Source organism: Mobula hypostoma, chromosome 15 (genome assembly GCF_963921235.1).
Source record: "Mobula hypostoma chromosome 15, sMobHyp1.1, whole genome shotgun sequence".
Lineage (NCBI taxonomy): Eukaryota > Metazoa > Chordata > Chondrichthyes > Myliobatiformes > Myliobatidae > Mobula > Mobula hypostoma.
Genome location: NC_086111.1, coordinates 3,883,141 through 3,896,332, shown reverse-complemented (window position 1 = coordinate 3,896,332; position 13,192 = coordinate 3,883,141). Strand labels below are relative to the sequence as shown.

Here is a 13,192-nt window from a genome sequence, read left to right as displayed (position 1 = left end):
CCTTGAGGAAACCAAGCTGACTACAGCCTATTTTATCACATGCCTCCAAATACCCTGAGACCTCATCCTTAATAATCAGCTCGAGGTCAGCCTAACTGGTCTACAGTTTCGTTTCTTCTGCCTCTCTCCCTTCTTGAAGAGTGGAGTGACATTTGCAATTTTCCAATCTTCTGGAACCATTCCAGAATCTAGTGATCCTTGAAAAATCATTACCAATGCCTCCATTGTCTCTTCGGCCACCTCTTTCGGCACCCTTGGGTGTACACCATCTGGTCCAAGTGACTTTTCTACTTTCAGACCTTCTTCACAGGAACCTTCTCTCTTGTAATGGTAACTTCATACACTTCATGACCTCTGACACCTGGAATTTCCACCGTGCTGCTAGTGTCTTCCACAATGAAGATTGAAGTGTAATATTTATTCAGTTTGTTCGCTATTTTCTTATCCCCCATTACTACCTCTCTAGCATCATTTTCCAGTGGTCTGATATCTACTCTCACCATTCTTTTGTATTTTATGTATCTGAAGAAACTTTTGGTGTCCTCTTTAATATTACTGGCGAGCTTACTTTCATATTCCATCTTTACCTTCTAAAATGGCTAATATGAGAGGAACACACATCAAAGTTGCTGGTGAACAGTTTTAAGTTTAATGTTCTGGGAAGAGTCCTGAGATACATGAGCTGCTTCTGCTTTTGGACGATTCCATTTGAACCAAAACATTAGTGAGTTTATGCCTGCAAACTGAGAGCCAGAATGGGCACAGTGATTCCAGTTTATATGCATCTAAAATTGCTAAGAACCTTCTCTCATATTGCTTCAATAGGAAGGCAATATCACAAAGCTATCTGTATGATGTATAACTACATTGCTTTGACACGTTGATGAATGGCTTAGTAAAAATGGAGAGCTCATTGAAAGTCGAATGAGAGGATAGACTTTTGAAAGTCCATTCTAAAGAAAATACTTTTACTTCCTCGTTCAGCTTCCGTAATTTTCACTCCAAAAATCACGTGTAAGCACATGACCCAAATGGATTGTAAGGATCATAGAGATATTTAAACGATGTTAAACTGCCTTGGGATATGGTATAATGACCCAGAACAAATTAGGAAACTGCTGATTATATCCTCCTTGAGCAACAATACCAAGTTCTCCATCACGTGAACATTTGTTATTGTGTCGTCTACTTATGAGACTAAATACTCATAAAGCACTGGGATAGGTTGAAAGGATTCAGTTTCCTCTCTAACTATGCATAAGTAGTTACTAGTTTGAAGAACTACAAATCTATTACCTATCATTGTAAATAAGAATGAACAGAAATGAAAATTAACGATTGTATATCATTATGTAATCTATGGTCTGTACGTCCTTCCCATGGAATGAGTAGGTTTTCTCTCGGTGCTCCGCTTTCCTGAGTCCAAAGACTCAATAGGTTAATTGGTCATTGTAAATTATTCTGTGATTAGGTTAGGGTTAAATCTGGGTTTGCCAGAAGGGCCCATCCATCCTGTGCTGTATCTGTAAATAAAAAAATAATTTCATTTGAATGTAAATCAGTGCAACATATTTTTTAATTGGGATTATATTGATGGAATGTGGGTGTCAGATTACTTTAGTAATTGCCCTGTTTTATATTAGCCTGATGGATTATACCTCTGGGTGAAAGTCAGTTTTGAAATGTTAGCTGGTAAGTGTTCAGTTATGCCCAGCAATTGGGAGAACAAATGAAGTGACGAGTTGCACAGGAAGCACCAAATATTCAATTCCTAAACACAAGATTCTCTGAGCAATGCATACAAAATGCTGGAGGAACTCCACAGGTCAGGTAGTGCCTACGCAGGGGAATAAACAGTCGATGCTTCAGGATAGGAAGCAATTAGGACATTTGTAAAACTTGTATCATGTAGTACAGTACTCTCCAGCTAATAATTGCTAATATTTCATTTCAATTACTGAATGTAGATTTGAGATGTGCCTTCAGTAAGTGTCTAACTACACTGGCTAGTCCAGTCAGAGCAGCCAAGATATACATATGTCAGCAGGTGCTAGGTTGATGAAATTATTAATTTCCCCTAAACCATGACATACAGTAGTAGCAGATTAAGGCCATTTGGCCCATCGAGTCTGCTCCTCCATTCCATCATGTCTGATTTATTTTCTCTTTCATCTCTGTTCTCTTGCCTTCTCCCCATAACCTTTGATGCACTGACTAACCAAGAACCTATCAATCCAGGCTTTAAATATACTCAATGAATTGGCCTCCACAGCCATCTATGGGAATAAATTCCACAGATGTACCTCCCTCTGCCTGAAGAATTTCCTTCACGTCTCTGTTCCAAATGGATGTTCCTCTGTCCTGAGGCTGTGCCCTCCAATCCTAAACTCATCTACTTTGGGAAACATCCTCTGCACATCCATTCTGTCTCTGCTTTTCGATATTCGATAGGTTTCATTTTTTCTCTAGATTTATCATATATTGCATTGTACTGCTGCTGCAAAGTTAACGCAATTCAGGACATGTGCTGGTGACATTAAATTTGATTCTGATTGTCCTAAACTCCAGTGAGTACAGGCCCAGGGCCATCAAATGCTCCTCATGTGTTAACTCTTACATTCATGGAATCATACTTGTGAGCCATCTCTTACCCTTCTCCATGCCAGCACATCTTTTCTTAGCTGAGGGGCCAAAAACTGCTCACGATACTCAAGGTGAGGCCCCATCAGTGCCTTATAAAGCCGCAGCATCCCATCCTTGCTCTTATATTTTAGTGCTCTCAAAATGAATGCTAACATTGCATTTGCCTTCCCTACCATTGATTCAACCTGCAAGTTAACCTTTAGGGACTCCTGCACCAGATCTCCCAAGTTCCTTGGCACCTCTGATTTTTGAATTTTATCCTCATTTAGAAAATAGTGTGTGTCTTTACTCCTACCAAATTGCATGACCATACACCTCCCTACACTATGTTCCATCTGCCACTTCTTTGGCCATTCTCCCAATCTGTCCAAACTCTTCTCCAGATTTCCTGCTTCCTCAACACTACCTTGTCATAACATTGCCCTTATTACATGCCTATTTCTATTTCCCATTGAAATTTATATGCCACATTTGAACCTATGGAATGCTGAAAGGCCTATATACTGAGGATGTAGAAAGGATGTTTCCTATATAGTGAGGACGTGGAGAGGATGTTTCCTATATCATGAGGATGTGGAGAGGATGTTTCCTTTTGTGGGCAAGTCTTGGACCAGAGAGCACAGCTTCAGAATAGAGGGATGTCCATTTAGAATGGAGATTAGGAAGAATTCCTTTAGCCAGACAGCTGCGAAAGCCTGGTCATTGGGTGTACAGTATTTAAGGTGGAGGTCGATAGGTTATTGGTTAGTCTGGACATGACAGGTTATGGGGAGAAGGCAGGAGAATGTTCCATACCATGGATGAAGTTATCTGGCTGTATTCAGCAAAGCAGCATTCTTTGAACTTGTTTGCATGCAGTATATAGAGAAAGGTAGATAATCTTATATGGTAGTTGGAGATTAGCAGGTATGACATTGTGGGCATCACTAAGTATATGCTTTTATTCCTTCTACCAGAGTGCACGACCATATACTTCCTGACACCAGATACCATCTGCTGTTTCTTTGCCCTTTCTCCTCATCTGTCTAAGTCCTTCTGCAGTCTCCTGCTTCTTCAAATCTACCCACCCCTCCACCTAACCGTATCATCGGCAAAACCATCAATTCCTTCATCCAAATCATTGACATATAATGCGAACAGAAGCGTTCTCAACACTGACCGATGTAGAACTCCACGCTGCCAATCAGAAAACACACCCTTTCTTCCCACTCCTTGCCTCCTGCCAATAAGCCAATGTTCTGTCCGTGCTAGTATCTTTCCTGTCATACCATGGGCTCTTATCCTACTAAGCAACCTCGTGTGTGGCAACTTGTCAAAGGCCTTCTGAAAATCCAAGTTTGTAGCATCCACTTATTCTCCTTTGTCTATCTTGCTTGTTATTTCCTCAAAGTCTTCCAACTGATTTTTCAGGCAAGATTTTTCCTTAAGAAAACGATGCTGACAGCCTATTTTGTCATCTGCCTCCAAGGGCCCCAAAACCTTATCCTTAAAATCGACCACAACATCTTCCCGACCACTGAGGTCCGGCTAACTGGCCTATAATTTCCTTTCTTCTGCTTCTCTCCCATGATGAAGAATGCAGTGATTTTTGCAATTTCCCGGTTCTCTGGAACCATGCCAGAATCTATTGATTCTTGAATGATCATTAATAATACCTCCACACTACTCAGCAACCTCCTTCAGAACCCTAGGGTGTAGTCCATTTGGTCCAGGTAACCTACTACCTTCAGATCTTTCAGCTTCCCAAGCACCTTCAGCCTGAGAAGCAACTTGGATTTTCTCCATCTTGCTTACTGGAGCAACAGGTCCACAGCAGATGTCATCTCATTGGCTTTTCAATCAACCCTGGAACATCTCAACAGCAAATTGACTACAGCTTGGCATTTAGTAAGAACATCCCCTCAAAACTAATCAATAGGCTTTAAGACCTAGGCCTCAATAACTCGTTGTGGAATTAGATGCTCGATTTCTTCACTAGTAGACCCTTCGGATTGGCAACAACATCTCCTTCGTGATCTCCATCAGCACAGGGGCACCACAAGGCTGAGCACTTACCCTTTGCTCTTCTCGCTTTAGACATGACTGTGTCACTAAGCACAGCTCCAATGGCATGTTTAACTTTGCTGAAGACTCCACTGTTGTTGACTGAGTCAAATGTGGCGACGAATCAGCACATAGGAGGGAGATTGAAAACCTGTTCGAGTGCTGCCATAGCAACCACCTCTCACCCAATGTCAGCAAGACAAAGAAGCTGTTTATTGACTCCAGGAGGAGGGACCAGAGGTCCATAACTCAGTCCTCATTGGAGGATGGGGGTGGAGAAGGTCATCGACTTTCATTTTCCTTGGTTTACCATTTCACAGGGCCTGTCCTGGGCAGCAAATAAATGTAATTACAAAGGAAGCACAGCAGCACCTCTACTTCCTTAGGAGTTTGCGAAGATTCGATGTAACATCTAAAACTTTGAGGAACTTCAATAGTTGTGTGGTGGAGAGTACATTGACTGGCTATATCATGGCCTGCTATGGAAACACTAATGTCCTTAAAACAGAAAATCCTACAAAAAGGAGTGGATATGACCCAGTCCATCACAAGTAAATCCCTCCCCACCATTTAGCACATCTACATGAAACATTACCGCAGAAAAACAGTTTCCATCATCAGGGATCCCCAGCACATAGGACATGCTCTCTCCTCACCGCTGCCATCAGGAAGAAGGTACAGGAGCCTCAGGACTCTCAGCATCAGGATCAGGAACAGTTAGTACCCCTCAACCATCAGGCTCTTTAGACAAAGTGGATAACTTAGATAGATAGATAGATAGATATACTTTATTAATCCCGAGGGAAATTGGGTTTCGTTACAGCCACATCAACCAAGAATAGAGCATAAATATAGCAATACAAAAAACCCCAACAATCAAACACCAAAATGCAAACTATGCTAGATGGAAAATAAGTCCAGGACCAGTCTATTGGCTCAGGGTGTCTGACCCTCCACGGGAGGAGCTGCACGTTTGATGGCCACAGGCAGGAACGACCTCCCGTGCTGCCAAGTATTGTATCACGGTGGAACGTGGCCGAAGTCCAACAGTAAAAAGTTCAATATCCAGTCGGCAAACACGTTCCTCAGTCGTAATATGCCCCAGATTGCACCATCCGTTGTTAGCCAGAACAGTAAGCACCCAACTCCTTTATGCTTACCGCTGTCAGTGCACTTCCGGTCTGTCGGAACGGTATTACCCACTGAACTCCTCTTCTCCAAAAGTCTCTGTTGTCTCGACCCGGTCCTCTTTCCTCGGTTTTGTGATCCCCCTCCGTGTGTTTTCCTCCGGATTTCAGCAGGAGTGTCCACCGCTCTGTTCGCTAAGCCGGCCGGTCTTTGCTGGTCCGTGAAATACACAATGCGACCTTGCTTCCGTCCCGCGTGTCGGGATGTAACCATTTCCAGCGCTAAAGAAAACCCAAATAAAACTCTCTCTACCAGCATGTTAGAGAGGGTGCAGCTTCAACGTGTTACCGTGAGAAAAAAACTACAAAAAATAACGTAAATTAAAAAGTAAGAAGAAGAAGGTAAGAATAGATCGGAAGGGCTGTACCAGGCTGCATGAAACTTTATTCGATTTCACCTGCCTCATCATTGAAGTATTCCCAAAACCCATGGACTCACTTTCAAAGACTCTTCATCTCAAGTTCTCAATATTTATTGCTCATTTACTTATTACTATTCTTTCTTTATCTTTTGTATTTGCATAGGTTGTTAACTTTTGCAAGCTGGTTTGGTCTTCCATTGATCGCCTGCAAGAAAAGGAACCTCAGGGTTGTATGTGATGATATATGTGCACTTTGATAATAAATTTACTTTGAACTTTGAACCTTCTCCCTTGTAATTGCAATTGTACTCACTTCTGCCTCCTGACCCTCTCGAACTTACATCTTACTGCTAATGTCTTCCTCAGTGAAGACAGATGCAAAGTACTTACTTCCTTGTCCCTCATTATTATTTCTTCAGCATCATTTTCCAGTGGTCAGATATCAACTCTCACCTTTCTTTTACTCTTTATATATCTTAAAAATCCTTTGGTATACACTTTGGTATTATTGGCTAGCTTACCTTCATATTTTATCTTTTCCCTCCTTATGGCTTTTTTAGTTGCCTTCTATTGGTTTTTAAAAGCTTCCCAATCCCCTAACTTCCCACTAATTTTTGCTCTATAATATACCCTCTCTTTAGCTTTTATGTTGGATTTGACTTCCCTTGTCAGCTATGGTTGTGTCACCTCTGTTTAAAAAACTACTTCTTCTTTAGGATACATCTTCCTAATTGACCCCAGTTACTGCCCCTTTCCAATCAACCTCAGCCAGCTCTTTTCTCATGCCTCTGTAATTCCCTTTACTCCACTGTGACTTTGTTCCGCAATAATTGGATGTACTGTCAAGACGAGCACTGAGCAATGTTTTGGGATTGTGGCAGACTTTGGAAACGTGCCGGTGTGTTTGGTCTCAGCCACAGATTCTGTGCCTCCCACACCTGTCTCACCTCTGACAGCAGGGAGGCTTCGTGGATTGGCAGAGGCAGTGGTTTCTAGCAAGAACCATTGAACATAGAACACAGAAAGGTATAATACAGGGCCAGGGAATTCAGCCCCCAGTGTTGTGTCAAAGTAGGTAAAATATTAATCAAATGCTCACCTAAGTGGATCGCTTCTGCCAGCAAAATGTTCATATCTGATGCCTAACACCTCTAGCATTTTTCTCAGACAACTTCAAAAGGAGTAGAAAGTCATTTTCTGCAGAGAATTCTTTCTCAGATTAAGGCATTTTTCTTTTGATTCACAGATAAATTATTGACAACCAACAGTATAGATTGTTCACTGGAGTATTCATTTTGAGTATTATTATTGTCTTTGATTGTTGGTGATTGTACTGTTACAGGAAACTGATGTTAACCTTTTAATTGAATGTAAAAATGGTGTCATCATAGCTGTTAAAGCTTTTGTACACTGAAACACATCTGTAATATTTTAAAAATCAACAAATTACTGATGAAGGAAATCAAAAATTCAAATTCCAATACACCATGCAGTGGCTAGCATGATGCTTTCTGGAGTTCAGAGTTCATTTCCAGTGCATCTGTAAGAAGTTTGTACGTTGTCTCTGTGAACTACATGGGTGCTCTGGTTTCCTGTCACACACTGATTGGTCACTGCAAATTGTCCGGTGATTAGGCTAGTACTAAATAGGCAGGTTGCTGGGCTGGGGCCTGTTCGGCGCTGTATCTCTGAATAATGGTACCATAGTAGTACAACAGTTAGCACGGCACTACCACAGCTCGGGGAATTCCGCAGTCCAGAGCCCCACTCCAGTGCCATTCTCTATACATCCTCTCCATGGAATGTGTGGGTTGTCTCCAGGTGCTCCAGTTTCGTCCCACAGTCCAAAGACATCTCGGGTAGATTAATTGGTCATTGTAAATTGAGCCACAGTCGGGTTTGTCAGGAGTTGCTGGGGCCTGGGGCAGTCTGGCTGAAAGGGTTAGAAAGACCTACTCCATGCTACAGCACGAAATAATCAAATATATAAATAAAATCTAAACACTTTCTGAGTTACCTCCAATATCTGACTTTAATATCTCTCTAAGATACTGTAAAATTGGTAGTAACTTATCCACAAAGGTATTTTATTAATTAAATATCAAGAATTGTTCTTAATATGAATGAAAATCAGAAAACTACTGATGCTGGAAATTTCACTTAAAAATGAAAAATGTCGCAAACGCTCAGCAGGTCAGGCAGAATCCGTGAGAAAAGAAGCAGCCTTCACGTCAAAGACCTGTCATCTGAATTTGGAAAGAGAAAAATCAAGTTGTTTTTCAGCTAACTTTAATGAAAGTCTACCTGCAGTCATATCTGCTCTGCCCATTCCTTTCAGCATCCTGAAGTGGCAATATCCTGTTCTGAGTCCCACCTTGTTCTTCCATCCCTCCACCAGCTGCTCCCTTCCTCACAGCACTCTCACATGCTACTTGTTCTGTTACCTTTTTGACTTCTCTTTGCACCACCAAGGAACCTGAAGACTGTTTCCTCGTGGTGCGATGACTCACTTGCACTTCTTCCAATCTCATGAACTGCATTTGGTGTTTACAATGTGGTCATCTCTGTGCGGGAGAAACCAGGGATTGGGTAGTTGCTTAGCAGAGTACCTACATTCAGCCTGAAGGAGTGACCCTGAAATTCCTTTTGGCAGCTACTTTATTTCTTCATTCCTGTCGCAATCTGAACCATCTTCCCATGGCGTCCTTCAAAGCCTTTGAAGGGCCCAGCTCAAGCTTGAGAAACAGCATCTCACCTTTCTAGATGCATTATCAACCTGTATCAGAAGAGGCCAACTATCCACCATAAACGTTGGCTGGGTGTTTCTCTCTCTGACAGCATGGTTTAACCTGCTGGATATTTCTCCAGCTCTGCATTGTACTTACTTTCTCTTATGTCTCTCTCTCTCACTCTAGCTCTCTTTACTTTAAATATTTTATGTTGTTTTGTTTATGCTTGCACACTCACTTTCTCTCTCTCTCGTTCTATCTCTATCTCTCCTGCACCCTCCCTGCTCCCTCCCCACTCTCCTCCTCTCCCCCTCCTTTTCTGTTTTTCCTAGCTGCCCTCATTAATCTATCAGCTGTGTGATTCCATCTCCAGTTTATCTCATAGTAATCTTGGCTTCACCCCGTCAGAAACAGCCCTTATAGTTTCATCTACCCACCACTTAAAACAGCGGCCCCCAATGTTTAAAACTAACTTATTATTTTCTCTACCCCAGTTCTGACGAAGTAGCTTCAGTTCGACTCATTAACTGTTTTCCTCCTTCTCCTCAGATGCTGCCTGACCTGCTGAGTGTTGCGAGCATTTTCTGTTTTTAATATTGTCATTTCTCCTGTGGCCGTCTTCCACGCCGCATCGTTCTACACCCATTCTTGGAGTCCGGAGAGCAGTTAGTCACATGACACATTCCGCAAAGGGCAGACGGCCTTAAAGTAACAATTGTTGTCCATGTTCTATGTGCTCAGCTGATGATGAATGAAAGCTGATCGTTTATTTATTCATTTATTGAGATGCTGCACAGAATAGGTTTTTTCAGCCCTTCGAGACACACGGCCCAGCGTCCCGCAATTTAACCCTGGCTTAAGGATACTGGAGCACTGAGACAAAACGCACTCCATGGCCAGAATGTACAAACCCCTTACAGATGATGTCGTAATTGAACCCCGAACTCCAATGCCCCGAGCTGTCATAATGTCACACTAACAGCTACAGTCAAGAATTTTTTTATTGATCCATGGTGCTAAAATGTAATGGTAACTCGTGGAACTTCAAAAACAACATGGTTGATCCAGTGTTGGCTACTGTATTGCACACACATTCAGCTCCAAGGCCACAGAAAGAACTTGATTGTTAATTCCCTTCATACTATGGCAAAGATTCACTTCTGTTCTGTTTCTTTGCCGGATTAGTAATAATTATAATTGTGGACTTCATTTTTGCGTAGGAAGGTGTCAGCAGTCAGATGATTTAAAGCTGCAGGATCTGTGAGTCAGTATGGCATGCTGTTTATTTGCTGTAAAAAAAAATTAACTCTTTCTATGTCGATTTTTTGAGAGGATTTCCTTCTGCCATTCTTATGCTTCAAATTCTTGCCAAAGACATACTTCTTTCCCCTGTACACATCAGCAGTGATGATGCAAAAGTGGAAATAGTAGCAGAAGAGAAAATAAAGAGGGATTAGAAATAAAATGACTTTCAAAGAAAATCTTAATAGACAGCAGCAGCAGTGATACTCTTGTTTTTAATTGGCTGTGTAATGGGGAGTGGAATGCAATGTCTGAAAACGGATGAAAGAGACCTGTAATAGAGATCAAAGGAGATATAATTGGCCACAGCAGTAAATGGGAGCTGTAATGTTTACCACCTGTTCCAATTCACTCTTTATATTTGGCTTTATTGATTGCCTTTGACCTCAGTGGAATGGAATGTTAGAAAGGGCATAAAGCAGCTGGTTGACGCGGTAACCTTCACTTTAGTGTAATGAACCAAAGATAAGTTTTTGCCAACACACACAAAATACCAGAAAAACTCAGCAGGCCAGGCAGCATCTATAGATAAGAGTTGATGGTCGTCGTTTGGGGCCAAGACCTTTTACTCTTTTCTATACATGCTGCCCGGCCTGCTGAGTTCCTCCAGCATTTTGTGTGTGTCACTCGGATTCTCAGCATCTGCAGATTCTCTTGTGTTTGTGATAAGTTTCTGCCTCTAAGCTTCAAGTTAATTTTAAATTTTCAAAACCATATAGTTGTGAATGCAGTGTTTAATAATTGTATTCTGTGTCAGCACCTCAGACCACAATCTGGTGGACTCTCTGTACTCCCTGTGTCCTTCCTTCCACACTTAACTGGGGCTTTCCTCAGTTTCTGCAGTTTTGCCAGCTACAGAAAGTTACTAACGACACTTAGAGTCTCCCAGTGCTTACAATAGAGTGTGGGAATAGAATAGAAACAGCATGAAATTGCTTGAACTTGGTCTTTGGACTCTGCGAAAATGGATAACCTCTAATTAAATCACTTTATTTCTTTTAGAATTAAACACCCAAACATTGTGTCTCTGGAAGACATTTACGAGAGCCCGACACACCTCTATTTGGTGATGCAGCTGTAAGTATCGATTGCACATTTCATTTCACTACACGATAATATGGTTATGGTTATTACAGGAGTGCGTATTTGCAGTTAATGTTCTAATGGACACAGGCCCAGTCATACATCCATAATTCTCCTGGCCTTTTAAGCATGCATTCAGCATGGGATACATGCTTAAACAGCTGTAACTCATGATCAGTGTCAGTTACAGGCCAGGTTTGTATCTCCTGGGGATCAGAAAACCGAGTGGTGACTTGATTGAAAAGAATAAAATTCTGAGCAACACTTTACAGCAGCCAGCTATAAAATCTAGGTTCGATTCCCGCCACTATCCGTAAAATTGAAGTTCAATTCCCGCTGTTGTCTGTAAGATTGGGGTTGGATTCCCACCATTGTCTGTAAGGTGTTTATACGTTATGACGAGAATACACATAAATTAAGATGTTTGCTGGCCTGGGCTAGCACCAGTGGCATCAGCAGTTGGTCTGCCACCTGTCCTCAGGGGAGGGAGAGATAAGGCACACAATGAAGCGCATTTGGAGGTGTTAATGAAGGAGCCATCAGTCTGGGTATTGTCAAGAGCGGCTCCCCCTTTGAACCCTGAACTGTTTGAAGTGATGGACAGGCGATACCCCAGCAGGGGGATAAAAAGGGACAGGTTCGCTAAGGCAGGACACACACGACACCCGAGGTAACGAGACCCTGGAAGCGGTGCGCCTCTCCCAAGTCGGTGGGAAGCTCTTGGACGGCTGATCATGGGATCAGCCTTAGACGCACAGGTTGGAGAGGTACGATCAGCGGGAACCCGGTGTGTGTCCACCCTCGCTTGGGTGCCGGGTTCACTGCAGAGGATCGACCACATCTGGAGGAGGGGTCACAGTCGGTGACCCCAGGTGACATCACAAAGGACTCGACCGAAAGCTGCTTGTGAGCAATATCGCCAGTCTGTGAGTGGAAGCCGTGTCTGAATGATCAGTCGTTCTCGTTCTCTCTGTCTCTCCCCCCACGTTGTCCATCGCCATGGCAACGATTACTGCGAACTGAACTAAATTGAACTGAACTTTGCGTCACTTTGAAATTGGTCATTTACCCCTAGACAACGATAGAGCTTGATTGATGCTGTTATCTTAATTCTGTGCACGTGTGTTTATCATTGCTGAACTGTTGCATTTATTATCCTTTCGATTACTGTGTTGCTCGTTTCTTTAATAAAACTTTCTTAGTTCTAGTAATCCAGACTCCAACTGAGTGATCCATTTCTGCTGGTTTGGCAACCCAGTTATGGGGTACGTAACAACGTTCTCCCTGTGACTACGTGGGTTTCCTCCAGGGGCTCCAGTTTCCTCCCACAATCTAAAGGTGTGCAGTCAGGATTAGTGAGTTATGGGCAGGCTATGTTGGCACCAGACATGTGGAGACATTTGCTCGCTGCCTAGCACAATCTTCGCTGATTTGATTTGACTCAAAATGGCAAAAATCACTGTATGTTTTCATGTACATGTGACAAATAAAGCTCATCTCAGGGTAGATGTGAAGGGGATATTTCCTTATGCAAGAATCCAGAAGTTGTAGACCCCATCTTAGATCAGACTCGAAGTGAACATTTGTCTCAGAGGGTTGTGTGTCCTTACTGCACTCATCTTCGTAAGGTGGTCATAACAAGGATTTTCAATAACTTAAAAGACGAGTTAGGTAGATTCTTGACAGGACTTGTTGGACAATTCCTGTTCCTGGTTGCTATGTTTGTATGTCAAGCTGCCTTTGTATACAGTATATCCTCAATATTGTAAATGTAACTCTCCATCCAGTGCAGAATATCTATTGCATGTCTCAACACTTCACAGGACAATAGCAGTGAATTACT

At 42.3% G+C, this 13,192-nt stretch overlaps 1 protein-coding gene across 1 annotated transcript in view; it reads left to right on the top strand.

Annotated features, from left to right (window-relative positions):
• LOC134356650 (calcium/calmodulin-dependent protein kinase type 1-like) overlaps positions 1-13,192 on the top strand; it is a 284,479-nt gene that overhangs the window by 203,273 nt on the left and 68,014 nt on the right. The window contains exon 4 of the mRNA XM_063067628.1: positions 11,269-11,343. Coding sequence (XP_062923698.1) covers positions 11,269-11,343 — 75 coding nt within the window. The remainder of the gene's footprint in view (positions 1-11,268; positions 11,344-13,192) is intronic.